The sequence below is a fragment of the Myotis myotis genome, unplaced genomic scaffold (genome assembly GCF_014108235.1).
Source record: "Myotis myotis isolate mMyoMyo1 unplaced genomic scaffold, mMyoMyo1.p scaffold_m19_p_1, whole genome shotgun sequence".
NCBI lineage: Eukaryota > Metazoa > Chordata > Mammalia > Chiroptera > Vespertilionidae > Myotis > Myotis myotis.
The window spans coordinates 91,480,502-91,507,904 of NW_023416313.1; the positions used below are offsets into that span (position 1 = coordinate 91,480,502).

Genomic DNA, 27,403 nt, shown 5'->3' on the forward strand with positions numbered 1-27,403 from the left:
GACACTTGAAGATTTTTCACTATCTACATTGAAACTCTAAACCTGAAAGACAGCTAATAGTGGATTTTAAAAATGACTTTAAAAATTTCTTTAAAATATTTTAAAGGATGTCAAAACCAGATGAGTTTGTCTTTTGCAGAGGAAATCTATGTGATCCCGGTCTGGTAACTTTTAATCAAGAAATTCCACTTCTAAATTATCAGAAATTTTTATGTCTCCCAGATGACTCTGGGTATTTATTATAAAGCCTGAGATTTCATGATTGTCATAGATCCCATAATCTTATTTCCAGACAGGAAAAACCAAAGCAAAAATCCTCATGAGTCTCCTGTTATATTGATTTTACTGGCTTTTAAGTACTAGGACACACAATAACACAACTACACTTTGATCTAAGTATTTCAGGATATTGGTTTTTGTAAAATGGAATAAGATGCATTTTTCTAGCATTGGCTTAAAATAAAATAAGAAAATGTTGCTATATCTTTAAACAGTGAATTCTTGTTAGTTAATATGGGCTCACTCCCTAGAAACCAAGTTCTAAAAAGGAAATCCTTAGGCATGCATTTATATGAAATATAGCTGTATAAAAATACAATCATTAAACTTCTTATGCAGATTACTTTTCTACTATTTTTTTCATAGATTTTTAGGCTACCATCTGTTCAGAAGTTTGCACTATTTCTGAAGGCTAGCAGTAATATACAAGAAGACTGCAAGAAATTCCCAGAACTTAATATAAAAAGACATATTAAAGTATATATTCAATTCTCATTATTAATAGTAGATAAATTCATGGAAATTATGTTGAAATGATGAAAATAAAAGGGGCAACCCAGGAAATGGCTGCCACTATATTGTCTATCTCTGTTTCCACTTTCCACCATGTCTGGTTTGAGCTCATAAACTCCACTGTAAGAACTTGTACTTAGGTTATCAATTACCTCCTTCAAATACAGTATCTAATTGATATTGATATTCATTATTTTACTTAATCTCACTCCAGCTTTTGGCATGGCTTCAGCCATGTGCTTGATTTTATCACATAATCTTGATCTTCTTCCTACTCCTCTGACAGTTTAAGTTTCTACTGCAGATGCCTTTTCCTCAGTCTTCCCCTTAAATGGCAGTGTTCCTCAATGATTTCCTGAATGTAGCCACCTTCTATTCTTGCTCTACACATTGTACCCAGGAAATCTCATCTACTCCCATTTCATTTATCTACAGGCTGGTGAGTATCTTCAGGTTAGATCACTCTCCTGAGTCCAAGATCTGTATACGTACTGAACATCAACAGGTCCCAAAATAAAATCTTCCCTCTCTCCCCTCCTACCTCCTCTAACCCACTTTGCTCTTGTGTTACCTGTCTCAATGGCTGGTACCATCTAATTGCTCCAGGCAGAAATCTCAGAATGAATGTTGATATTTATCCCTCTTCCATATCCCAGATATTCAAAGAATAATGAGGAATTCAATTTCTACCTCTTAAATATCTCTCAAACCCTTCTATTTTGTTCCATCTTAACAGCCACTGCCACAGATCCTAGCCATCAGCCTGCTCCTGTAGTAGCTCCCTGAGTAATCAGTCTCCTTATTAGTCTCACCCACCTTCAAGCCATACTCTCCAGCGATGCCACAACGATCTTCCTAAATTATGTCGCTCCTGTTTACAGTCCTTCAGATGTTGCTTGCTCTAGGCCAGTGGTTTCCAAACCAGTAGTATCAACATCACCCAGAAACTTGTGAGAAATGCAAATTTTTGGGTCCCAGCCAAACTCACTGATTCAGAAATGTTGGAGGAGTAGGGCCCAGAAATCTTACTGTAACAAATCTGTTAGGTAAATTCTGAAGAAGGCTACAGTTTGAGAACTGCTACCCTAAACAGTTTTTCCCAGCAGGCCTAAGATTGGTGCAGGTGCCTGTCCAATGGCCTAACTGCTCTAACCTATTAGATACATTTTTGAGTTTTTATTATGCTGACACTAAAATTTAAAGCCTCTAGTAATAGAAAGTTTTGATTTTCAGAATATTTGCATTTGTGATATTGTATTTCTTTTATTTACTAAAAAGGGATGCACATATACATCTTCAAGCCACCCATCTTCTGTCCTATTAATTTAATTGGAATAATTCTAAAGTCCGAAAGTTCCCTATCAGAATCAAATTTCTATTAATTTTACTGCCTTCCAAGAAATTCCAGAGAATCAATGCTTGTGATGAAAACTCAATTCTGCACAAAAGAACCCTGAGAGTGAACTACACATAAAAAAGCTGGAGTCAGTTTGCTTTCAAAGGTCACAAGTCCTCATGTTTATTAAGTGTTTCATCAATTTCTCAAAATTTCATTTTCAGAAGTAAACTAAAGCTATTTCTTGGTCACTGTATAGATTGGATGTATATTAAAAAGAATTGGTGTCACCTAGACAGAAATTGATTTTGACATTTATCAGATATGAAGTTCAGTAAGATTATTTAGAGTATATATATGTGTGTGTGTGTATATATGTATGTATATATATATATGTGTGTATATATATATATTTGGGGGGAGGTCTGACTTAAATGATAATACATATATAAAGTCAAATACTTTAACTTTTAAAAGAATGATATAAATTGTGCACGGACATGGAAAGATGTCAAAGACATAGGAAGTTTATAAAGCAAAATTATTGTTAGTATATTAAGTTGTTGCTATTATAAAAAAGAAAACTCACAGCTCAGTTTCTCCAATGTAGGTATTTTTGTCAACTTAAGTTACCTGCTGGAGCTCTCATATTTCACATTGATCTTTCTTTCCCCCTGATTGTAGGTAAATGGAATAAGGAGGAATGATGAAAAAAGAAAGAAGGAAGGAGGGTTGCAAGTGCGGGGTGGATGGGGTCAATGGGAAAAAAAGCAAAGGGTGCATCTGTAATGCTTTCAACAATACAAATACATTAAAAAAAAAAAAAAAGACTGTCACAAGTCAAATATTCTATGGTCAGAGCTAGAAGAAACTTTGGGGATTATCTTTCTGATCCCATTAATGTATAGAAGAGAAATGTGAGTCCCATGAGGGGAGTCATTTGGCCAAAGTCACAGAGTCAGTGAGTAGCAGAACCCCTGCAAAACTCTTATCTTTTTCTCTCGGTTGAGTGTTTTTTTCAGTTATATCTTACCAAAATAGAACTTTCTATTAGCTAGTTCTTGTGGAGTGGTGTCAGCAAAAATATTGGAATAGAAACCTCCAAAAGTTCATTCACCTTTAAAAGCAATGAATAAATTAGCAAAAACTATTAGAATCAACCTTTTTTGGAACCCTGGAAACTAATTAAAAGCTTATATATTTTATGCTTAATCCAGCAAGATATTTGACCAAGAGAAAAATAGCTGAATCTGAGTTAACAGAGATTTATGGCATTTTAACATAAACTGGTCCTATCTTCCACTCCCCAGTTCAGTGGTGCCCTTGAAGATAACATCCCACGTTCTCAGTACAGGTACCTAGTACTAGAAAACATAATGGACCTTATTCTCCAAGAATTGTATTTGTTCCTTTTGACCTCTCTGGTGGCTCCCTATAGGACTAGTTCAAAGGGCCTGCCTTTATCTTATCCAACTAGAAACTCTCTCAGGGCTGAGGTTAATTATATGGGGGTCATTTGTCTAAAAATTTTAAAGGCGAATGGAGTAGCTGAACCACCTGGGGCAAGGTATAATGGTTGGGACAAAAAAAAAAGCCTAAAAAAAAAAATAGGAGGGAAGGCTGGGGAATGAGATATACTGGGAAGTAAGGGCTTTGAAAAGATCCCATATATCAGTGGTTCTCAACCTTCCTAATGCCGTGACCCTTTAATATAGTTCCTCATGTTGTGGTGACCCCCAATTTCATTGTTACAAATTGAACATAATTAAAGCATAGTGATTAATCACAAAAACAATATGTAATTATATATGTGTTTTCCGAAGGTCTTAGGTGACCCCTGGGAAAGGGTCGTTCGACCCCCCAAAGGGGTCGCATAGGTTGAGAACCGTTGCCATATATCCTGGATAACTAGAAGGTTGAAAAACACTCAGAAAAGATCTGAGAAGGCCCCAAACTCTCATCTCTTGCTGACTCGAGGCTCTGCACAAGCAGGAAGTAAAGCCTAAGGCAAAGTTGTAAAGTGCTTGGCTGATTGGTGAAGTCGTGCCCTAACACACACATATACATACATACAATCCATGTGCAAGGAAAGAAAATTTTAAGTTATTTTTGTTCCAGGCTTTAAGAAAATCTATTTTGAATCACTAGCTAAAGCACTAAGTAAACAGAACAGAGACTTCAGTGACTATACATAACAACCAATACAGATATTACAGGATTAGTTCAGAAAAGTCACCAAACAACAGCAACTACAACAAACAACAACTCCTGGGGAAGATGGAAAATCTAATTCCAGATTTAAAACATTATAATATGTCCCATTTTTTGTTTGTTTGTTTGTTTTAAATTAGACATGCAAAAAAGTGTATGGCTCATACACATGAAAAAAAAAAAAAAAGAAATGAATAGGAACTATGCCTGAGGAAGCCCAGGCACTATACTTACTAGACAAAGATTTTATTTTATTTTATTAATTTATTTTTTAATCTTTATTGTTGAGAGTATTACAGATGTCCCTCTCCCCTCCTACTGCCTCCCTCCAGCCTGTTCCTGCCCCAGGAATTCACCACCCTATTATCTCTGTCCATAGGTAATGCATATATGCATGTAAATTCTTTGGGTAATCTCTTCTGTCCTCCCTCCCCCATTTCCCTTTGAGATTTCTTAGGTTGTTACATGTTTCCATGCCTCTGGTTCTATTTTATTCATCAGTTTATTTTGTTCATTAGATTCCTTGTTTGTTTATTTGGACTTTTAGATTCAATTGTTGATATATTTATTGCCATTTTATTGTTCACATTTTTTATCTTGTTTTTTCTTCTTCTTCCTCTTCTTAAAGAACACCCTTCAACATTTCATGTAATACTGGTTTGGTGTTGATAAACTTTGCTTTTTCTTATCTGTGAAGCTCTTTATCTGATCTTCAATTCTAAATGATAGCTTTGCTGGGTAGAGTAACCTTCACTGTTTCTAGACAAATATTTTAAATCAACTGTCTTAAAGATGCTCAAAGAGCTAAATAAAAAAAGCCATGCATAAGAAACTAAAGTATACCAAGAGAATGATGGTATTCAATTTATTTTCAAATATCTCCAAATAGAGGACATTTGAAAAGAAATAGAATTTATTAAAAACAAACAAACACCAAAACACCCCAGAAATTCTGTAATTGAAAAGTACAATAACTGAAATGAAAAATTCATTAAAGGGATTAAATAAGAGATTTGACTAGGTAGAAGAAAAAAAATAGTGAACTTGAAGATAGGTCAATTTAGATTATCCAATATGAGAAGCAAAAAAGAAAATAAAATGAACAAAGCCTAAAGGACCTATGATAAACTGCTACAAATATTGAGATACACATGATGGGAGTTCAAGAAAGATAGGAGAAAAAACCCCACAAAAACACAGGAAATAATGGAACATCCAGAATTTGAAGACATACATGAATCTACACATCCAAGTAGATCAAGTAACTCAAAGTAAGATAAAATCAAAGAGATTCACAGTAAGACACATTATAATCATACCATTGAGAACTAAAGACAAAGAAAAAATCTAAAAAGCAGCCAAAGAAGAGTCACCTAGCATGTACAAGACATTGTCAGTAAGAGTGAGAACTAAATAGTAAGTGGAAAATTCCAGAAATAAACAATTCACAAGGTTTTTTTTTTAAAAAAAGAACTAATCTACACTAATAAAGACAAACATGCAAATTGACCATACCTTCCCTATGCCTTAAGCCACGCCCACCAGCCAATCAGAGCAACTATATGCAAATTAACCCAGCCAACATGGCGGCCAGCAGCCACAGAGCTGGAGCAAGCAGGAGGCTTGTTTGCCCCAATGATGGAGGAAGCCAAGCTTCCCACTTGCCGCGACGGGCTCTGAGCTCCACTCAAAGCAACAAAGTTTCAATTATAGAAGGTAAACAAACTCCAGATACCTGCTTTCAGCTGGCCAAGGCCACGAAGCTGGAGCAAGCAGGAGGCTTCCCTCCCGCCTGCCCTGGCCGGCTCTGAGCTCCTCTCAAGGCTACAAAGTTTCAATTATAGAAGGCAAATAAATCCCAGAATAAAAGAAAAAAGAAAAAAAGGAGAGGCTGGGAGCTTCCATTGCCGGGGGGCTTGGCCAGCCTGAGAACGGCCCTCAGCCCCTCCCCAGACTGACCAGGTACCACAGTGGGGACCCCCCACCCTAAAGGGGGATGGCCAGCCTAAAAACAGCCATCAGCCCCTCACCCAGACTAGCCAGGCACCCTATTGGGGACCCCCACCCTAAAGGGGGTGTGGCCAGCCTGAAAACAGCCAACAGCCCCTCACCCAGGCTGGCCAAACCTCCATGGGGTGAGGGTCCCCACTGCGGGGGGGGCTTGACCAGCCTGAAAACAGCCATCAGCCCCTCATCCAGGCTGGCCAGGCACCCCAGCAGGACCCCCACCCTGATCCAGGACACCCTTCAGGGCAAACCAGCCGGCCCCGACCCATGCACCAGGCCTCTATCCTATATAATAAAAGGGTAATATGCAAACTCACCCTAACAGCAGAAAGACTGGGAATGACTGGTCACTATGACACACACTGACCACCAGGGGGCAGACGCTCAATGCAGGAGCTGCCCCTTGGTGGTCAGTGCGCTCCCACAGGGGGAGCTCTGCTCAGCCACAAGGCCAGGCTGCTGGCTGCCAGTAGAGCGGTGGTGGTGGGAGCCTCTCCCGCCTCCTCAGCAGCACTAAGGATGTCCGACTGCAGCTTAGGCCTGCTCCCCGGTGGCAAGTGGACATCCCCCGAGGACTGCTGCGCTGCCAGAGGGATGTCTGACTGCCAGCTTGGGCCCGATCCCCCAGTTAGCATGCCTAAGCCAGCAGGTGGATATTCCCCGAGGGGTCCCAGGCTGCAAGAGGGCACAGGCATGGCTGAGGGACCCCCCCATCCCCCCACCGAGTGCACAGATTTTTGTGCACCGGGCCTCTAGTCTATTATAAGAAACCATGGAAGCCAGAGGGCAGTAGGATGACACATTTAAAACACTGAAAGAAAAAAAGAACTATCAATAAAGAATTCTATATCTGACAAAATTCTGTTTCAAAAATGAAGGAGAAGTTAAAAGAATCCTAGATAAACAAAGTTGAGATAGTTTGTCATTGTAGACTTGTCCTACAAAAAAAATGCTAAAAGGAGTCCTTCAGGCTAAAATGAAAGGACACTAGACAGTAATTCAAGGGCACATGAAAGAAGAAAAAAAAAGAACATTGGTAAAGGAGTGAAGGCAGCCTTAGCCACCCCCACCTCATTCTGATGCATATGCTTGCTAGCTCCAATCCCCCCACCCCCTATCCACTTGTGTCCTAGCTAGTCTTGCAGAACCTGTGTATCTGCAGGGGCCATAAAAAGCCCCACAGAAGGTCAACTGCTGGTGCCAGCTAGCCTGGGCCATTGGTTGTAATCTCCCTCCCCCCTTACCACTGTCAGAGGGACTGCAAAGCTCACGAAAAGTCCAGAAGCCTGGTCCATATTTGGGAGACAAAGAAACCAAGAGGATAAATGGGAGAGCCCTTCTGCATTTGGTGCTCAGGCTTTGGAAAAATGACTCCCCTGAGTCACCACACTAATGCATCTGCAATAAAGGGTTTTTCCCTAATCTTCTGAGTACCCATTGTGTGTTTTCCGGTCGCCTGGTAAATTCTGCACTAAAGGTAACTAGAAGTAAATATGAAAGTGAGTACTAATGTACTTTGGGTTGTTCCTATATGATTTAAAAGACAACTATATAAAGCAAGAATATAAATCTATGCTGATGAGCACATAATGTTTAAAATTTTAATGTGTGGCAATAACAATGTAAAAAAGGGGACCCAGCTTCATAACATTCTTTACTTATGACTAGACAAGAGCTGGATATATTCTTTTTGTGTTTTTCTCTCTACCACATTCTAAAATGCTGCACATCCACTGATATCATCTCAAAACCTTCCACTTTCAGGTCACCTTCCAACTGCCTGACTAAATATTATATCTTCTTGCTGACAACTAGAGAGATTCTACATACATCATGATTATGCATATGTTTGCTCTACCTATTCATCAGTATTTTAAGAATGAATATTCTTCCAGATAAATCTTCGTGCATACCCAAATTTTCCTTTAGATTTGTAAAAATGAGATAACTCAGTCTTGAAAAAATTCTTGACACATATTACCAAATATTTCCAGTGGAGTGTACCAACTTACACTCTTTTCAACAGAACTTGAGCCTGGAAATTTCAAAATATTGACAATTATAATTTTTAATAAATATTTTTTCTATTTGAATTAATGCAAAATTGGGCCACAGTGCTTCAATTTTTTTTCTCTTTTAATTACTAGTTATACTGAAAAATTTTAAAAACGTAGGTGTTGTGTTTTGTCTTGTTTTTTCCATTGTCTTTCTTCTCCTTTGAATTATTTTTAGCCTTTTTTACTTCTATTAACTCTATATGGTAGCCATTTGACATGGTGGACATTGAGTAGCTGTCTGAATTGAGATGTGTTGTAAGTGCCAAATGTAAATCAGATTTTTAAGACTCAGTCCAAACCAAGTAATAGATAGTATCTTATTAATAATTTTGCATATTAATTACATGTTAGAATGGCTATATTTCAAATACAGTGGATTAAAAACATATATCACTACATTTAATGTCATCTCTTTCTTATTTTAATATGGTTATTAGAAAATTTAACTACAGTGGGGCCTTGACTTATGAGTGTCCTGACTATCGAGTTTTTCGAGATATGAGCCACCTCCCAGCCGATTTTTTGCTTTGAGTTGCAAGCTAAAATTCGGGTTACGATCCAGCTTCAGATACCCCACCGCTTGTTGGCGCAGCGAACGTCACAGTGAACGCCACAACATCAGCCCAGCATCACGTGTCTCACTTGTTCACTTTTTGATTTGACATACGAGTAATTTGAGTTACGAGCTCCGTCATGGAATGAATTAAACTCGTAAGTCAAGGCCCCACTGTATATATATGGGCTCACATTAATAGCTTCAGTTATACTTCTATTGGACAGCATTGGTCTATAAAATATACTACATCCATATTTTCCAGTTTGTTTGACTCTTAATTTATAGTTTGTTTTTGTTTTTTGTTATGTAGAAGTTTAAAATATATGTGTAACCCAATCAATTGACAATTTCTCTTTGATATCTTCCATTCCCTATCTTGAAATAAATTAAATATTAATCTATAATTTCTCTTTGTTTTATTTATTTTTTATTTAACTTTATAATTTACTGAAATTCTTATAAATTGAGATGAGACACTAAGTAATTTTTATAGATATACTAGAGACCCAGTGCACAAAAATTTGTGCACTGGTGGGGGGGTGTCCCTCAGCCCCACTTGTGGCCCCTCACAGTCTGGGACCCCTTGGGAGATAACGACCTGCTGGCTTAGGCCTGCTCCCGGGTGGCAGAGGGCAGGCCCAATCCCTAGGTGCAGCCCCTGGTCGGGCTCAGAGCAGGGCCGACTGGGGAGTTGGGGTGCCGCCCCCGTCATGCACAGAGCAGGGCGGATTGGGAGGTTGCAATGCCACCCCCAGTCATGCTCCAGGTAGGGCCGATTGGGGGGTTGGGGCGCCTCCCCCTGTCACACTCAAGGCAGGGTCGATGGGGAGGTTGCGGTGCCACCCCCTGTCATGCACAGAGCAGGGCCGATCAGGGGGGTTGAGGCTCCATACCCTGTCACCCACAGAGCAGGGCTGATCAGGGGGTTGGGGAGCTGCCTCCTATCAGGCACAGAGCAGGGCCGATCAGGGGGTTTGGGCGCTGCCTCCTGTCATGCTGCTCCAGGGGCCAGGAGGCCTCGCGGCTCCGCTGATCCTGGTGCCAGGAGGCCTCACGGCTCCACTGATCCCGGTGCCAGGAGGCCTCGTGGCTCTGCTGATCCCAGTGCCGGGAGGCATATTACCCTTTTACTATATAGGATAGAGGCCTGGTGCATGGGTGGGGGCCAGCTGGTTTGCCCTGAAGGGTGTCCTGGATCAGGGTGGGGGTCCCGCTTGGGTGCCTGGCCAGCCTGGATGAGGGGATGATGGCTGTTTGCAGCTGGTCACACCCCCTTCAGGGTGGGGATCCCCACTGGGGTGCTTGGCCAGTCTGGGTGAGGGGCTGAGGGCTGTTTTCAGGCTGGCAGGTGACTGAAGCTCCCAACCCCTCCTTTTTTTCTTTTCTTTTTTTTTTTTTTAATTCTGGAATTTATTTACTTTCTATGGCTGTCACTGGAATTGAGAGCCGGCTTTAGCTCTGAGGCTCGGCTCCCGCTCTGAGGCTTCGGCTGCTGAAAGCAGGAATCTGGGTTTGTTTGGGTTCTACAATCGAAACTCTGTTGCAACTCCAGCTCAGCTGGCTGGCTGAAAGCATGGGGTTTGTTTAGCGTCTATAATTGCAACATAGTTGCTTAGACTCCAAGCTCAGAGGCCGGCAGTGGCAGGCGGGGAACCTTGGCTTCCTCCTTCACTGGAGCAAGCAAGCCTCCTGTTCGCTTCAGCTGCCTGGCTGCCGGCCGCCATCTTGGTTTGTAGTTAATTTGCATATCGCCCTGATTAGCAAATGGGAAGCGTGTTGGAGGTATGGTTAATTACCATGTTTGTCTATTATTAGATAGGATACCTATTTTTCCAAACCTTCTTTGTTGAATTGGCCACTGTCCCCTCACCCCATTGTTTTGAAAATCTTTCTTTACCACATAGCAGATCTTCTGGTATAAAAGTTGGTTTTGGGTTCTCTACCTTGTCCTCTTGATTTACTGATTTACTCTTAAACATTGTTTTATGATGATACATTAAAATATCTGTAATCTTGCTTTCTTGCTCTTATTTTTGTGCAAATGCTCTTAGCTTTTCTTTATTTCTAAAGATGAATATTAGGATTTTTTTTTTTTTTGCTAAGTTCTATCATTTGGCTTATCCATTCAACAAATATTTACTCAGCACATTAATGCACATGAAGCATTAAGTTACAATGAGTGTTCAGGATACAGATGAACCCAGCTTCAAGCTTGTGTTCTTATAGGCTGAGAATTTGTACCTCAAATCTTCCCATTCAGTGATACAAAGTGTCTTTCCCTTTATTTAAATTTTCTTACAAATCTCTTTAAAATTTTGTAGGGGTTTCATCTTGGTAACACATAGCATCTCTTAGGATTATTCCTAGGGTATTTCAGGTTTATATTTAAGAATGTGAATAGGATATTTTCTTCTTTATCTTCTCTATCTTAAAGATAACTAGAAAGTTATCGATTTTCATACAAACCTATAAAAGTTGCTGACATTTTCTTAATTGAACTTTCATGATTATTTGCATATTTTTATAAATATAATTTACATACCATAAAGTTCACAATCTTATGATGGATTTATAAAATTCAGTGGTTTAGTATATTTATAAAGTTGTACAATAATAACCACTATTAAACATTTTCATCACCCTAAAAAGAAACCTAATACCCATCAGCAGTCATTTCCCATTCTTCTTTTCCCCCAGATGCTGGTAACCACTAATCTATTTTTTGTCTCTATAAATTTTTCTATTTTGGATATCTATATATATAAAAACCTAAGCGACCATCTGACCATTTGACCATCCAACCAGTAGCTGTGATGCGCAATGACCACCGGGGAGAGATGCTCTGACCAGTAGCTATGATGTGCACTGACCACCAGGGGGCAGACACTCAATGCAGGAGCTGCCAAGCTGCAGTGACTTGGCAGCTGGGTTCTTAGGTGATGTACCCAGAACCAGAGAAGAGGGAGCCTGATTTCAGGGTGTGTCACCCAAGAACTGCCCTCTCACAATCCAGGACCCCTCAGGAGATGTCAGAGGGCTGGTTTTGGTCCGATCCCCACAGGCCAGGCCAAGGGACCCCACCAGTGCACGAATCCGTACACTGGGCCTCTAGTTTCATATAAATGGAATTATAGAATATAGAATATGTAGCCATTTATGTTTAGCTTTTTATTCAATGTGCTATGGGCCATTTATGAAGTGTCCTTTTACGAAGTATTTGTTCAATCCTTTTATCATGTTTGTCTTTTTACAATTTGTAGAAAAATTTATGTATTAAGAATAAAGACCTTTGTCAGCTATATACACTGAGTGGCCAGATTATTATGACCACCCCATCAGTATTTCATTGACACTTCCAAAAATACTGAATATTGAAAACTTCCTAAGCAAATACTCTCAAGGTTTTATTATTATTATTATTTGCATAACTAATTCACTTTATTGTAATGATGGGGTGGTCATAATAATCTGGCCACTCAGTGTATAGTAAATATTTCTCTGTGACTGGCTTTTCTTTCCTTTTTACTTTTTAATTGAGGTATAATTGGCAAATAACATTATATTAGTTTCAGATATACAATATAATGATTTGATATTTGTGTATATTGTGAAATAATTACAACAATAAGTCTAGTTAACATTGTCACCATACATAATTACATTTTTTCTTGTGATGAGGACTTTTAAGATCTAATCTCTTATTAACTTTCTTTTTTTTTTTAATTTCATTTTATTGATTCCAGAGCAGTATTACAGGGGAGAGAGAGAAACATTGATGTGAGAGAGCTACATCAATTGGTTGCCTCCATAGCTTGCTCCAACCAACTGCACCATATTGGCCAGGGATAATCTCTTAGTAACTTTCAAATATGCAATAAAATATTATTAACTAGTGGCACGGTGCACGAATTCGTGCATGGGTGGGATCCCTTGGCCTGGCTAGTGATCAGGGCTGATCGGGGCCATTGGAGGTTGGCCAGGGGGAGGGGGGGGTTGCGGGAGGTTGGCTGGGGGGAGGGGCTGTGGGAGGTTCTGATTGGGCCATCAGGGCCTGCTGGGGAGAGGGGCCGCAGGAGGTTGGCTGTGGGAGTTCACTGACCACAGGGGAAGCTCCTGCATTGAGCATCTGCTCCCTGGTGGTCAGTGTGCATCATAGCGACTGGTCAACTGGTAGCTTAGGCTTTTATATATATAGATCATAGTCACCATACTGTATATTACAGCCCCTTGACTTGTTTATATTATAGCTGGAAGTTTGTACCTTTTGATACCCATTTTGCCAAATCCCCACTCCCCATCTCTGACAACTATTAATCTTTTCTCTGTATCTATGAGTTCAGTTGTTTGTTTGTTTTTTAAGATTCTACATAAAAGTGAGACCATATGTTATTTTATCTTTCTCTGTCTGACTATTCACTTAACATAGTGTCCTACGTCCATCCCTGCTACTGCCCGAGTCATAACAAAAATCAAGTCAGACAAAATTAGTAAAGCTTTATGTCTCCTTAGTTTTCTGAGTGAGATACACTCCTATTTTTATTTATGTCTAATAGATAACATGAAAAGGACAATTTATAAATATATTGCTATTATCTATAATTTTTAAAAAGGCACTCATTGATGTTAATGGTTCTATATGAATACAGACCTCTAGCCAATAACTCATTGTTAACAGTCCAATAACTTTGCATCTTTCCTGTTTCATTAACAATTTTTAAAGTGGTAAAATATCACTAGGAAAATTATTTAAATCTCAATCTCACAAAGCCCAGGTTGATACTTAATGAGTTATAAAACAAACAAACAAAAAGAGAAAGTAAAGTAATTTACATATCTAATTTTTTTCAAATTTCTTAAAATGCCAATATTAAAGGTAGACAGTTCTGAAACATGAATTTAAAACCTTTGTTCTCTACAGTTTTATGGTAAGCATGTCATTTTTCTCTAGGGTATCTAGTTACTTTATAATATATGCAAAACATGGGTATATGAGGTCTGGTTCAGATATTTTCTAATTTATCTAAATAACATTGTTTGCCTTTGGAACTTACTTAGCTTCCTATTGACAAAGATTCTCTTGACTAAACTTTAGGGTCCTCCAAGCCCTCTCCTCAGCTGCTCCCAACCTTTATTCTTTCCAGTCTTTGCCCAATTTTAACAAGGACATTGATAAATAAGTCAGTTTAGCAAGAATCTCCCGACCTTTATATCTGAAATCACCCTGGCCTGACAAGTTGGTTTAGCCAGAAATTTTCTTTTCTACCTGATGGTTCCTCTTACTTTTCCATCAACTGAACTGTTCCTTGCTCCTTGACTATAAATCCCCACTTTTCCCTGTATTCAGAGTTGAGCCCAATCTCTTTCCCCTATTCAAAAAACCCCATTATGGTTGTTCCCCTGAATTCTTTAAGAATTCTATGAGAAGTGTCAGAATGAATTTTTCTTTAACACTGTCCAAATAGTACACTTGCTGGCAGGGGAAGAGACTTTCCTCAGAAGATGAAGAATGAGATCTTCTTCTCTGGGACAGTGTGATTCTTAAGAAATGTCACTATAAGAAATTCTTCACTTGAAGGTAGGCAGCCAGTAAAGATGAGAAATCACAGTGAGCTCAGTAGAGGATATGCCTGAAGTGCATATCATTACCAGCATCCATAGGGCAAAGTCTTCCCATTTCCTAGTCAAAAGCAATGTACACAGCTACATGTTCAAAGACCACTTTCTTGATATATTATTTTGACTGAGGTGGGTAACTGGCTAAAACAGTGTTAAAACTGTTTCATGTTAAAAAACCTCTGGGTCATGATTTGAAGCCTTAATCGGTGTGGTAGGATGAATGCAAGAAGTCTTTTAGAAGACTCTTGTATGCCATAGGCACTGGCTTAGACACCTAAAAACAAAGTTTGTTATTTGTTTGACTTTCTAAATAAATAAGGGCTAACTAACACCTTGATCAATGGTATGTCAAGGCAGATGACCTGTATTTAATAGACAAAATCTAATAACTGTTTTTCAGGCATTTGCCCCAAGCTCCATCTCAAATTCCCTGCCACTCAGTGGTTATCACAAGTTAAGGTAAATGAGACAATCTTCATTTTACTATGAACTTTTAGCTTTTCTATATAGCAGCATACTTATTTTTCTTTATTTTATCCTTTTAAATATTTAGGATATCTTGCTGTATTTTATGTATCCTTAAAGAATATACTTAATAAATAAATATCTTCCAGTTACTTTTCAAAATTTATTAGGAACTGAATATATTTATTTGTTTATATACTATTTATTAGGGATAAGTATATATACACACACATACACACACATTCCCACAAAGTGTAAACTATTTGGTGCTAATGAACACAGTAGAGAAAGCTGCCATGTATTGTGCTGTATCCAGAGCAATATGTACTGAATAATGCATAAAATGAAAATCCCTAGTCTAGAGCCAGAAGAAGGCTTTTTCACAGCTTGCTTAAATATTCATTTTAAATATAGAGCCAGAAGTATTTTTCCCCCTTGTATTAACCTTAGAAAACAAAAAAGGCAATCTATTTTTAAAAACTGTATTAAAAGAAATAGAAAAATGTTCTTTTAGGATTGTTTCTTAATCTCTCTCTACCCCTTTCATTTAAAACATTTTCTCATTTTGCCTCCTGAAAATATACATGGCTTTTCTGAGCCTATTGCCTTTCCAAGTTTCTTAAAACCAACTGATAACCAACTAACCAAACAACCCACCTGCCCAGCATACAACTGAGCAACCAACCCAGCTTAGCAAGTATTCTGTGAATCCATCTATCCAGGCAGGTGCTAGGCGTTTATTTAGATCTGTCCTCCATCATTAATGTTCTAAATCAAACATATCTATGGCTACTGAATGAAATTCCCTTTTATAAAGGAACCTTCTTCATTTTTGCCTATTTCAGTCTATTTTTCCTTATGATCCATAATGAGCTACTGAAATCTTCCTTCTTTCCTTTTCCAAAGAGGAATAAACAGTATAAGTTTAAAATAAATTGTTTTACATGAATGGCCTGTCAATGAGGCAGGGCAGTGGGAATGATTTGCCCTGGGTACAGGTAATAAAGTGGCCCATTTGTCTGTAAAATAATTTAGGCAATAATAAAGACAATTAAAAGTTGGTTGACTTTTTATTACCACCATGGGATGGTGACCTAAATGTCAGTGATAAAATATTCCTCCCTGAAGGGGAGGGCCTCTCTCACTCCCCCCCCATCTCATGACACTCCCATATTGCGCTGTTAATTAACAAAGGGCTCTTTTGCAATTCTCCTTTGGATTAGCATGATAGTCTTTGGCTGTATGACTCTCAAAAGTGGGAGATTTGGTAAAAGTGAATGAAACCTTAAAGTTCCCATGTCTAATAGTATTATTTGTGGGACAGAGTGAGGGCCTGTTCTTTTTTCATATTTGCTTCAAGTTTTCAGAGCTACTGGGATTCTGTAAACACTACAATCAGTCAGTGAGAGACCAGGAGATGAAGAAAGAAATGATCAATAATTTTACTAAGCCTTCAGTGAACTAAAAGAAAACCCAAGTCTTTCTTATCTATCCTATTCTCAAGGGACTTTAACTGTCATTTTATATATCACAACTGATAATTCCCTTAGAATTCTCTGCCTAGAGAGGTAGGATTTACTTTTTAAAAATCTTGAAATAAGAAATGAAGTTCCTGTGAAAATTAGCCTATGGAATTCACAACACATTATCTTTGTTCAGGCTACCAATCCCCCAATCTACTTTGAGTCAAGTCCTCTAAAGCCTGGTTCTTTAGCTTCCCTTTAATTCTGTGACTTTCTCATGTCTTTCCAATGAATTTGCTTTTTGCTTAATTTAGACATAGTCACTACCTGTGGTTTTTAATAAAACCCCCAATTTGATATATTTACATATATCCCCATCATGCTTAATCTTTATAATAACCTTGGAGGTGAGGTGAAAAAAAAAATGATTCTTAGATGTTCAAGTTATTTATTCTTGGTTGAATAGATAGTTAATGGCAGAATTAGAATACAAATTCAGACTTGTTAGGATTTGTGTCTTCCTTTCATCCTATATAATAAAGAGGTAACATGCAAATTAACCCTCATGCCCTCACAAGATGGCTACCTACGACTAGGCTGGTGGGGGGGGGGGGGGTTAGTGAGGGACGACCAAATGACTGAACAAGCAGGCTGCGTGGGGTGACCAGGCCAGCAGGGGGGTTAGTGAGGGATGACCAAATGACTAAACAAGCAGGCTGCATGGGGTGAACAGGCTGGCAGAGGTGGGGAAGTTTGGGGTGACCAGGCTGGCAGGGGGAGCAGTAAGAGGCAAACAGACCAGTGGGGGGGGTAGTTAGGGGTGACCAGGCTGGCAGGGGGGCAGTTGGGGGCATTTAGGCTGGCAGGAGGGCAGTGAGGGGCAACCAGGCTGGCAGGGGGCCAGTTGGGGGCAACCAGGCTGGCAGGGGGGGCAGTTAAGGGTGACCATGCTGGCAGAAGGCAGCAGTTGGAGGTGACCAGGCCAGTGGGGGGCAGTTAGGAGTGACCAGGCCAGCAGGGGGGGCAGTTATTGGTGATCAGGCTGGCACACAGTGTCAGTGAGGGGCAATCAGGCTGGCAGGGGGAGGGGGGCAGTTAAGGGCTACCAGGCAGGCAGGTGAGCGATTAGGAGCCAGTGGTCCAGGATTGTGAGAGGGATGTTCGACTGCCGGTTTAAGCCCGATCCTAGGGATCGGGCTTAAACCGGCAGTTGGACATCCCCCAAAGGGTCCCAGATTGGAGTGGGTGCAGGCTGAGCTGAGGGGACCTCCCCCCGATACACGAATTTCATGCACTGGGCCTCTAGGATTACTACAAAATTTTAGAAGTTCATTCTTCAGGGACATAGGTTGTTTGACTCTCAGAGAGACCCCAACCAGGAACATTCCTTGTAGTCCCATTCATTATGACCATCCACCCATTTATTCACTTAACAAGTGCCTGAATACAATGGACCCTTGAACAACATGGGTTTATAGAGCATGGGTCCACTTATTGCTGGATTTTTTTCATCAAATACTGTAAATATATTTTCTCTTATTATTTTCTTAATAATATTTTCCTTTCTCTAGCTTGTTTTACTATAAGGATACAGTACATAATGCATATAACATACTAAATATGTATTGATTGACTTTATGTTATTGGTAAGGCTTCCAGTTAACAGTAGGCTATCAGTAGTTAAGTTTTTGTGGAGTCAAGAGTTATACTTGAATTTTCAACTTCATGGGGTCAGTGCCCCTAACCCTAGCAATGTTCAAGGGGTCAACTGTATATAAGAAGTGCAAGGTGCATCATTAAGAACAGGGGATACAAAGCTGGCTCAGCCAGTCACTTCCATCAGGTTGTTCACATTCCTCTGAAAAGCTGACTGTTCAGTTAATAGACTTAATATAAGAATCAGATAAATTTAAGCAATGTAGAAAAGAACAGAGTATAATATAAAGCCATATGGTTCTGACAGGATAAGAATAACTCAGCTCATTAAATTAGAAAGAGTTTCTACTCGATTTAAGCCAACAATTGGGTAATTCTTCACTGCAATGACTTCTAGACACACACACAGAGAAAAGAGATTATTTACTGTCTTTAAAATAAACAAACAAAAAAAATGATGAAATAATCTAGTTTCCTAAATTCTAATCCTCAGCTTACCTCCCTCAAGATTTCTCTCTATATCTGCACACCAGCTAATATATACTTTAAATCAACTTTTATTTATTGCTTTAAAATATTTTAAAGAAAACTCTATATTGCTACTTTCAATAAAAAACTGAAAGCCTATAAATAGAAAATAACTATGCAAATAAATACAGTGAAACAAAATTAATAAATTTCATCTAGATAGCATTGCATTGGGAAGCTCTGAGTCTGACTTGATCTGCTCCTGGTTGCAAAGGAAGATTAGCAACTGCTTGGCAGGTGTTAAAGACCTACTAGCTCCACACTAATTTTTCTCCTGGAAATAATCAGAAGGATGGAAAGAGAACCTGAACAGAAGTAGTTTTCTCATTACACGATTCACTGCTATTGAATACTGTATTTGCATCCCACCAAACCGCATCTTGCAAACCATAGTGTTCCAGTTACTTGAGGACATATAGTGAGGTAAGGGAATATGGATGTATTACATGTGTAGAGAAGTGATGGAAGCAGCTTCTAAGTCTGCAACTGATATTTTATTCATTCACTCATCAAGTGATATGTATTAAGTACCTCCTATGTGTCAGTCACTGTGCTCTGGGGATCCAATGGTAAGACCCACACTTCCAAAAGAAAATAAATTAGGTAAACATGAAGAACATAATTAAATAAGCAAACCCAATAAATGCTAAGTGCTAGACTCATAGGGACAGAGGTCATTTTCATGTCTCAACAGGCCACCCATTCATTCAGAATTTCTAGAAGTCTTATTGTCTATTTTAAGTGGTCAATTTCTCTCTTTTGTGAATGAGCACCAGTTGAAAAAGAGCTTTCATGTGAGGAACGGAAATCGGTAGGCACTTGAAGGATAGAAGGACAAAAGAGCTAAGTGTGCTGTGAAGTGGAAAGAATAAAGTGGGCATCAGAAAGAACATTAGAGATTGCTCTAATCTTTTCCTTTTCTAGGAAATAGGGGCCTAAGATTTCTTTAACTTTTTTATTGAATTTATTGGGATATTGGTCAATACAATTATATAGATTTCAGAGGAATGATTTCTTAAATCCAATCCCACATTCTTTGTACTATTTGATATACTGAGAGTTAAGGATATTTAGTTTTTCCAAAAAGATAATCTGAAGCATTCCCAGGAAATAAGTACAGCCCTCTTCAAAAGGAAATAAAATGGAGAGCATGTAGTAGATAGCACACAATCGCATTTAAAGAAAGTTGGAAGGGGATACATTTAAAGACAAATATAACACATATTATGGCAATTAAGATAAATTGTGGGGTGAGCCACATTAAAATACTTTTATTGAGAAAAACTTATGGTCATATTGTGGCTTATTGTGGTAGTCGAATCAGCTTTACAGCCGATCAGAATAAAGGGTTTCCTCTATAGAACTACAATTTTATCCTCCAGGAGAAACATTTTCTGTCCTAAGATTTTTGGCACCACGACATCGAGAAAACGTGGAAAGAGGGACAAGGGGAGGCCCTGGAATCATTTCCAGCCAGCCCTAGTTTTTGTGGATAGTAATTTACTTTATTGCTTCTTTATTCCTCATATTTGTCAGATACACTTTAAAACGTAGGTGGCTTTGAAATTAAGTATAAGGTAATTTACAGTACTGTATTCTCCCATTTACTAGAACATATTGGTCAAGGAGGAAAGCCAGAAACACTATTTTTTTCTTCAATTTGACCCACAGAATATCAGCAGGCTTACTCCGGGACAGGGAACTTGAGAATGGAGGACAGCAGTTTTAGTCAAATAAGCATATGACTGATTTGTATTACATAAGGTTCTTTGGTAGCTCTGCACCTGCATTATTATTTTAACTGTATTTACTCCTTTCTTAGCTAGTCCATACCGTTTTGCATTCATTCTAAACTTATTTTTATTCAGAATTAACCTTTCCAATACCAATGGCACATTTGATTAAAGCATGCTATTCAAATTCAGCTATATTAAATATTTTCCTAGGGAATCCTAAATGTATTGCCTCAAAAATAAAAAATATAGATCAAATTCAGCTATATTAAATATTTTCCTAGGGAATCCTAAATGTATTGCCTCAAAAATAAAAAATATAGATCAAATTCAGCTATATTAAATATTTTCCTAGGGAATCCTAAATGTATTGCCTCAAAAATAAAAAATATAGATCATTTTATTATTAAATCCTTGAAATGAAACCATTCAATTGGCTGACGCAGCTTGCAATTACATGCTAAGCCAAACACTCTGATCCTCCCATGATGATGGAAACTAAAAAACATACTAACCTGTGAAGCTTGAGAGTGACAGTTCCATAAACAGTAGCAAAACCGAGAAGACGGACCCATCTTAGGAGAATGCAACGAAATGTGCTCGGCTCAAAGTATAAAATAACAACCTGCGGGATGAGAAGAGAAAAAAAGAAACCTTAGGATTAACTGAGGACCCACAGACTAAAATCAATATTTCATAATCTGATGTTTAATACACATAAATGGTAACATAAGTACACATCCATTTAATTAAAACTTTAAAATATTATTTGGATCATTCATTGGACAAGTTAGAGAGCTATGGAATCTTCCTATTGCTTTCAAATCAATTCTAAATTATTTAATTCGAACTTTTAGCAGTTTCTAGTAATTGTTTCTAAGTCTTTGGTATGTCGAAACTTAATTCTTTTTACTCTCTAAGATGGGACAACCAGGCTAGTTTCCATTGTCTTCCATCTGAAACCTTTCACATTCCTGCCTCCACACTTCTGGCAACACCCATCCCGGTGTGAAAGAGCCCTGCGAGGATTAGCCTGTAGGGCACACCCCCAATCAGTCCACCGCTCCATAATTATTACTTCACTTAGGACTTGGTTCAACCACTTTGCTAACTTCTTGCTTCTTACTCCAGAGTTCTCATTCCGCAAACATTAATGAAGCATTTATTATGAGCCAGGAACTATACTAGATGCTCTGCATACAAAGGCAATGCGAAAGGGAAGAGAGACATATAAACAAGAAACTGCATTAAAGTAGCATAGGTACTGTGCTAAACACCTCTGCAAGTTCAGTGGGACACAAAGGAACAAGGGGCCAATTCCGGGGCATGGCCAAAAGGTATATTCAAGGCGGGGCAAAAGTAAGTTTATAGTTGTTTGTATGGGAAATAATACAATTAATAAATTATTCAATAACTAACAAATAATATACAAGAATTAACTCTGCTTCATGTAATCACAACTGTAAACCTACTTTTGCCCCACCCTGTATAAGCAAGGCACTGCATGTTTTACCTTTCAGATGCTGCCCCCTGGTTTTGAACCAGTCCGCACAGAATAGGAATTGGTTTGGCCTGTGGAAGGAGTCTTATGCAGTGCCAAAGGATTAATGCTGTTGAAAATGTAGGCTTATTCTTTTCTGCTTGACGCAGCTAGCTTGAACTGATTTTGTTGAAAGCAAGGACATCATAACAGAAAAATATACCAATTCCTAAAACCCAGAGTGTTATTTTGGCTTTGCATCCCAAAGATCTGAATATCAGAAAACATAAAGCATAACTTGGGACATGGGTTGAGTGCTGACAATTTCTTGCTGATGTCTTGCCAATGAAGTCCAGTCTCCAGCAGTGCCAAGAATGATAATCCCTAAAATTCCATGCTGGTATTTTTGAAATGTTTCTACTATATGAAGATATGAAACTAAGCATTGTCAATATTAGGGTTAAATTCTCAAGGAGTAGAAAAAATACTGAGCAAAAGTGTCAGAAATAAATGAAAGAAAGGTAAACATAAGTGTGAACAGAAGATAATGTTCCTCTGTGTATATATGGTATTTGTTCTTATTTTTCTAATTCACTAGTTACCTGCTGAACACTCGGGTAAAGATTTAATTTTAGAATTTAATCTACCAGAAAATGGATATAAAAACCTTTCTTTTATTAACTATTTTCAGAAAACAAGTTTAAGTTCTGTAACTTTGTATTGCTTTATTTTAGCTCATGTATTTTTGACAGAGTTCCTTTCACAATAGACGAATATTAATTATGAGTTCTGCAAAGTAAGTTGTATTGTTTACTAAGGAATTTGAGCTAAAGAAAGAAGAGAAAGCTTAGCGGAAAAACAAATAGGGAAAACTTAAAAGAATTTTAAGGGATTGAGGGAGCATATGCATTCCTTCTTATGGCAGAGAGACATGACAGATTGGGAACTAGAGAGATAGGGACCTAGTGTTGAGAACTAGAAATGGCTTTAGAGATTATTCTAGCACAGTGGATTCTGGGGATTGCAAAATCCTGTAACTTATTGTGAAGTTTTCTACTGCACACCTAACAGTGAATAAGAGAAGGTGAACAACTATAACATAGAAGTTGGCATAACTTTTTATTTTGAAAGAAAGAATTGCTCTTGAATTGTATGGGGACTACTGATATAGCTTCAAACTTTTATTTCACACATGAAGAATTTGCGAAATTTTTACTGTAAATGAAAGACTGAGTTGATCAGATATGAAATAAAAAACTTTTAGCATCCAAGTTTAAAAATTAATAAAAAAATAAAATCCAGTGAACTTAATAAAATGTATTATTAGAAACAGTTCAGAAAATAGTAAAAATTCTAATTTTGCAATGTGATGGTTAACACAGGTTCTGAATCCAGTCACCTGAGTTCCAATCTTGGCTTTCTTCTTTATTAGCCGCGTGACTTTGACAAATTATATGACATTGTCTTGCTATGCCTCAGTTTTCCCACTTACAAAATGAACACAACAATGCTTCTATATGAGACTGTTTTGAAGTTTAAATACAATAAACACTGTGTCTGTTATAGTGAATGTTCAATAAGTATTGGCTAATATTATCAGGAGAGTTGATTTATGTAAACTGTGTTTTAAACGTTCCATTTTCCTTGGACTATAATTCCATATCATCTCAATAAATTATTATCTGATCATTCTAGCCAATCCTTTTGAATTCCTATAATCACTTTTTGAGTATACACTTTTTCTATATTACCTTATATTACAGTTATCTATATGAGTGTCTCCTTGAATCAAATGTAAAATCAGAGAAGGCACACTTCTCCATATATTCGGTGTGCTTTACACACAGAAAATTTATATAATTAAATTTTTTAAAAATATATTTTATTGATTTTTTACATAGAGGAAAGGAGAGGGATAGAGAGCCAGAAACATCAATGAGAGAGAAACATCAATCAGCTGCCTCCTGCACACCCCCCACTAGGGATGTGTCCGCAACCAAGGTACATGCCCTTGACCAGAATCGAACCCAGGACCCTTGAGTCCGCAGGCCGACGCTCTATCCACTGAGCCAAACCTGTTCTGGCTATAATTAAATTTTTGCTCAATGACTTATTTTAGCTAATTTAATAAAGAAAATGTTATCTTCAAAATAAACTACTTGAAATGTCCAATTAGTATTCACTAATCATTGTGATTCTAACTCACACATTCACTATTAATTTACCCTGTGTGAGGCAGTAAGAGATTTAGAAGTTATAAAAACACATCAGGTGTGGATTTGGACCTCATTGTAATTTAGAAGAGTAGATGTTACATATAAATGATAAAAATAATGGTATGATCATACCAATATTTATACAGTATTACTGCCAAACACTAAAGCATTTTTGGGCATAATTTATTCACTTAATCCTCACACTACCTTATAAGGTAGGGAGTTTTATTTTACAGAAAAGGAATGAGGCACAGAGAATTGAAGTGATGTGCTCAGGGTCACACAGGTAGGAAGTGTTGGAGCTAGGATTTGAATCCAGGCATTTTGGTTCTAGAGTTCATGCTCATTAAGGGCTACACCTTTGCCTCTTTCTAAATTGTTCTACTCAGTGAGGGAGATGACAAAGGCTATCATATTGTGAATCTAGTCATACTGAGAATGCAGAGAAAAGGAAAATTACCCTCAGTGGAAAGATGTAAAATTATCCTGGAGGGTGGATATTTGGGCAAGAACATGGAGAAAAAACAGGCTTAAGCAGATAAGAAAGAGAAAAGGGGAAGGGAGTCCAAGACAAAGGCCTGGTTGTGGGAAAGCTTTAGAATGTGGAGGGTGTGGTTCCAGCAGGAAGACATAAAAGGGAGGACTGAAAATCAAACTTTGAAACAGAGACGGGGGTCAGTGCATTGTCAGCTTTGAATAGCATGCTGAGGAATTCAGATTTTATTTTATAAGCTGACATGCCATTATACTTCTCTGAGTTGATATCAGAAGTGTGTTCCAGGTTGTTAGCTGAAAAGATGAGTTTGGGAAAATAAAACCACCCCAAAATCAAACTGTAGGGAAAACGTAAAGGAAACTTAACTGATGTGGTGAGAATGGGAATTCAGTTATTCATGGGAACAGAGGAAAGAAGGTGCTGAATCAAGAAAATTGTGACACTGATTATTTGTTGAGGCAAAAAAGAATAAAGTGTCAAAGACAATGTGAAGATTTTAGGCCTGGGTGACTGGGAAGATGATTGTGTTTGGAAAGAAATATATACAGTGGCTATGTCTGGGGAAAATTCTGATATCTCTGCTTAGAAACCTCTCCACCCCTAGCTCATCCTTCATGTCTCAGCTCAGGATTGGCATCCATGACTCTTCCCATCAATCCCTACACTAAGAAAGGTTTTCATCTTATTTGCATGTTATTTACTTATATGAAATTCTGAGCTTTCCTTCATCACATTCATCAACTCTATTTTGAATAATTCTGTAATTCATTTGTTGAATGTGTCTTACTAGCTAGTTTGTAAGTTGTATGAGAACAAGGATTGTAACTATCTTATTCATGATTGCTTGCTCATCCCCTAGTATTGTACCTGGAAATAGTAGGTAACCAATAAATGTATGTAGAATAAATGAGGTAAAAAAATGAATATGAGAAGGAGAGAGGAAGTGAGAAAGGATAGAGTGAGTCCATTTTTGGATATACTGAGTGAAAGTTGTCTATACAACATCTAATACAAATCTAGCTTTGTAGTAGTTAATACACTCTGTAGTGAGAAAAATAAAAGACTAAGAAGTTTCATGTCTTTCAAATCCCAATATCTATTTTTTCTTATGAAATATAATTTACATAAATGTATAGTTTAACTAATTCTTATAAAATACATATTCATTCCCAAATTTCAAGTTAAAGCACATTTTATCATAAGACCTTGGTAGGAGAAGAAATAGAGAAAAACTAATCTACTGACCTGAAGAATTTATAAATGATGATGATAATACTAAAATAGCTGCCATTTTTATGTACCACTAATAATAGCTACTTATGCCTTCTCCCATCACTGATCACTATGCCAGATACATTACTTATACAGGGTGGGGCAAAAGTCAGTTTACAGTTGTATGAATGGGAAATAATACAATAGTTAATAAATAATAATACAAGAATAAACTCCTTGTTTCATGTACTCACAACTGTAAGTTTACTTTTGCTCCACCCTGTACTTAGGGTCCAAATACCTTTTTTTAAAATTGATTTCAGAGACAGGAAGGGAGAGAGAGATAGAAACATCGATGATGAGAGAGAATCATTGATTGGCTGCCTCCTGCACACGCCACACTGGGAATGGAGCCCACAACCCAGGCATGTGCCCTGACCTGGAACTGAACTCTGACCTCCTAGTTCACAGGTGAATGCTCAACCCACTGAGCCATGCCAGCCTGGCACAAATACTTTTTAATACCCTCATTTTAAATATTAACAGACTAATGAGGTTAATTCAATTTCCCTTGGTTATCAAATACTAAGTTTTTAAATCAGAACCTATAAAACCTTTCTTTACTGAAAGCATTGCCTAAGGTATATTTTCAAAGTAAATATTTCAAGGGAAAACTTTCCTCATTCTCTTTCCAATACTAGGGGCTAATGATAGATACAAAGATATTTTATTTAATGTGTGAAAAGCAGGATATAAGTGTACCAATTCTGTCATTACGTAACCTACAGACCTAGTGCATATATAGTCAATAGCTGAATTAGCACAGGGTGTAGGTTTGGGAGGGGAGTGAGAGGAAAAGAGACTCGTTCAGGGTCAGCAGGAGGAAGTGTGCTACGCCAAACCCCACCACTCTTCTTTCATCTTCAACAGTCCTTTTGGGAATTCACTATAATCTGCCTCGAGGTGTGTTCCCCCTTTCTGCTTGAGAGTAAGGCTCGAAGTGTGAAGGTCTAAGGTGGATGTATCTCTATGTATGTTTTAAGGATTTGGTTCTGCAACTCTGGAAGGTTTTTTAGCTTCTTACAAAATACAGATGATCCTAGTGGCGGAATACTCTGGGCATTGTGCTTTAAAAAAGCATTGCTGTTTTGGAGGCAGCCTTCCAAGCCTTTGCCTCATTGCAAACAAATCTGCACAGATTATCCATCCATTTCAGCATATGTAATTTTTTAGCTAATTTTGAGGTCAGCTTGATTGCCTATATTCTTTGTATACTGAACATAGCTAATCGGGAAGAAAAGAGAATCCACAAAAGAAAATAATATAAGGTTTTTAAAATATGCACAAAATGGAACATTATTAAATAGAATAACTTTCTTTTGCAAATAATAGACACAACATCAGTGATAGAAAATTAACCTCTATGATGGCTGCTCATGGTACAAGGTCCAGTGATTTTAGAAGAGGAATGCTTAGGAGGTAGAATGGTCAGACCAGCACAATTCAATGCTGTTCCAGTTCTCCGGGAGTAAAAGGTCTGAGGCTCTTGTGTTTGGCCTGATATTGTAAGGATCTCAGC

General features: G+C 38.1%; 1 protein-coding gene across 1 annotated transcript in view; it reads right to left on the reverse strand.

Moving 5' to 3' along the window:
• Positions 1–27,403, reverse strand: part of GPR158 (G protein-coupled receptor 158) — a 383,045-nt gene that overhangs the window by 30,420 nt on the left and 325,222 nt on the right. Inside the window, exon 6 of the mRNA XM_036344876.1 lies at positions 20,936–21,045. Coding sequence (XP_036200769.1) covers positions 20,936–21,045 — 110 coding nt within the window. The remainder of the gene's footprint in view (positions 1–20,935; positions 21,046–27,403) is intronic.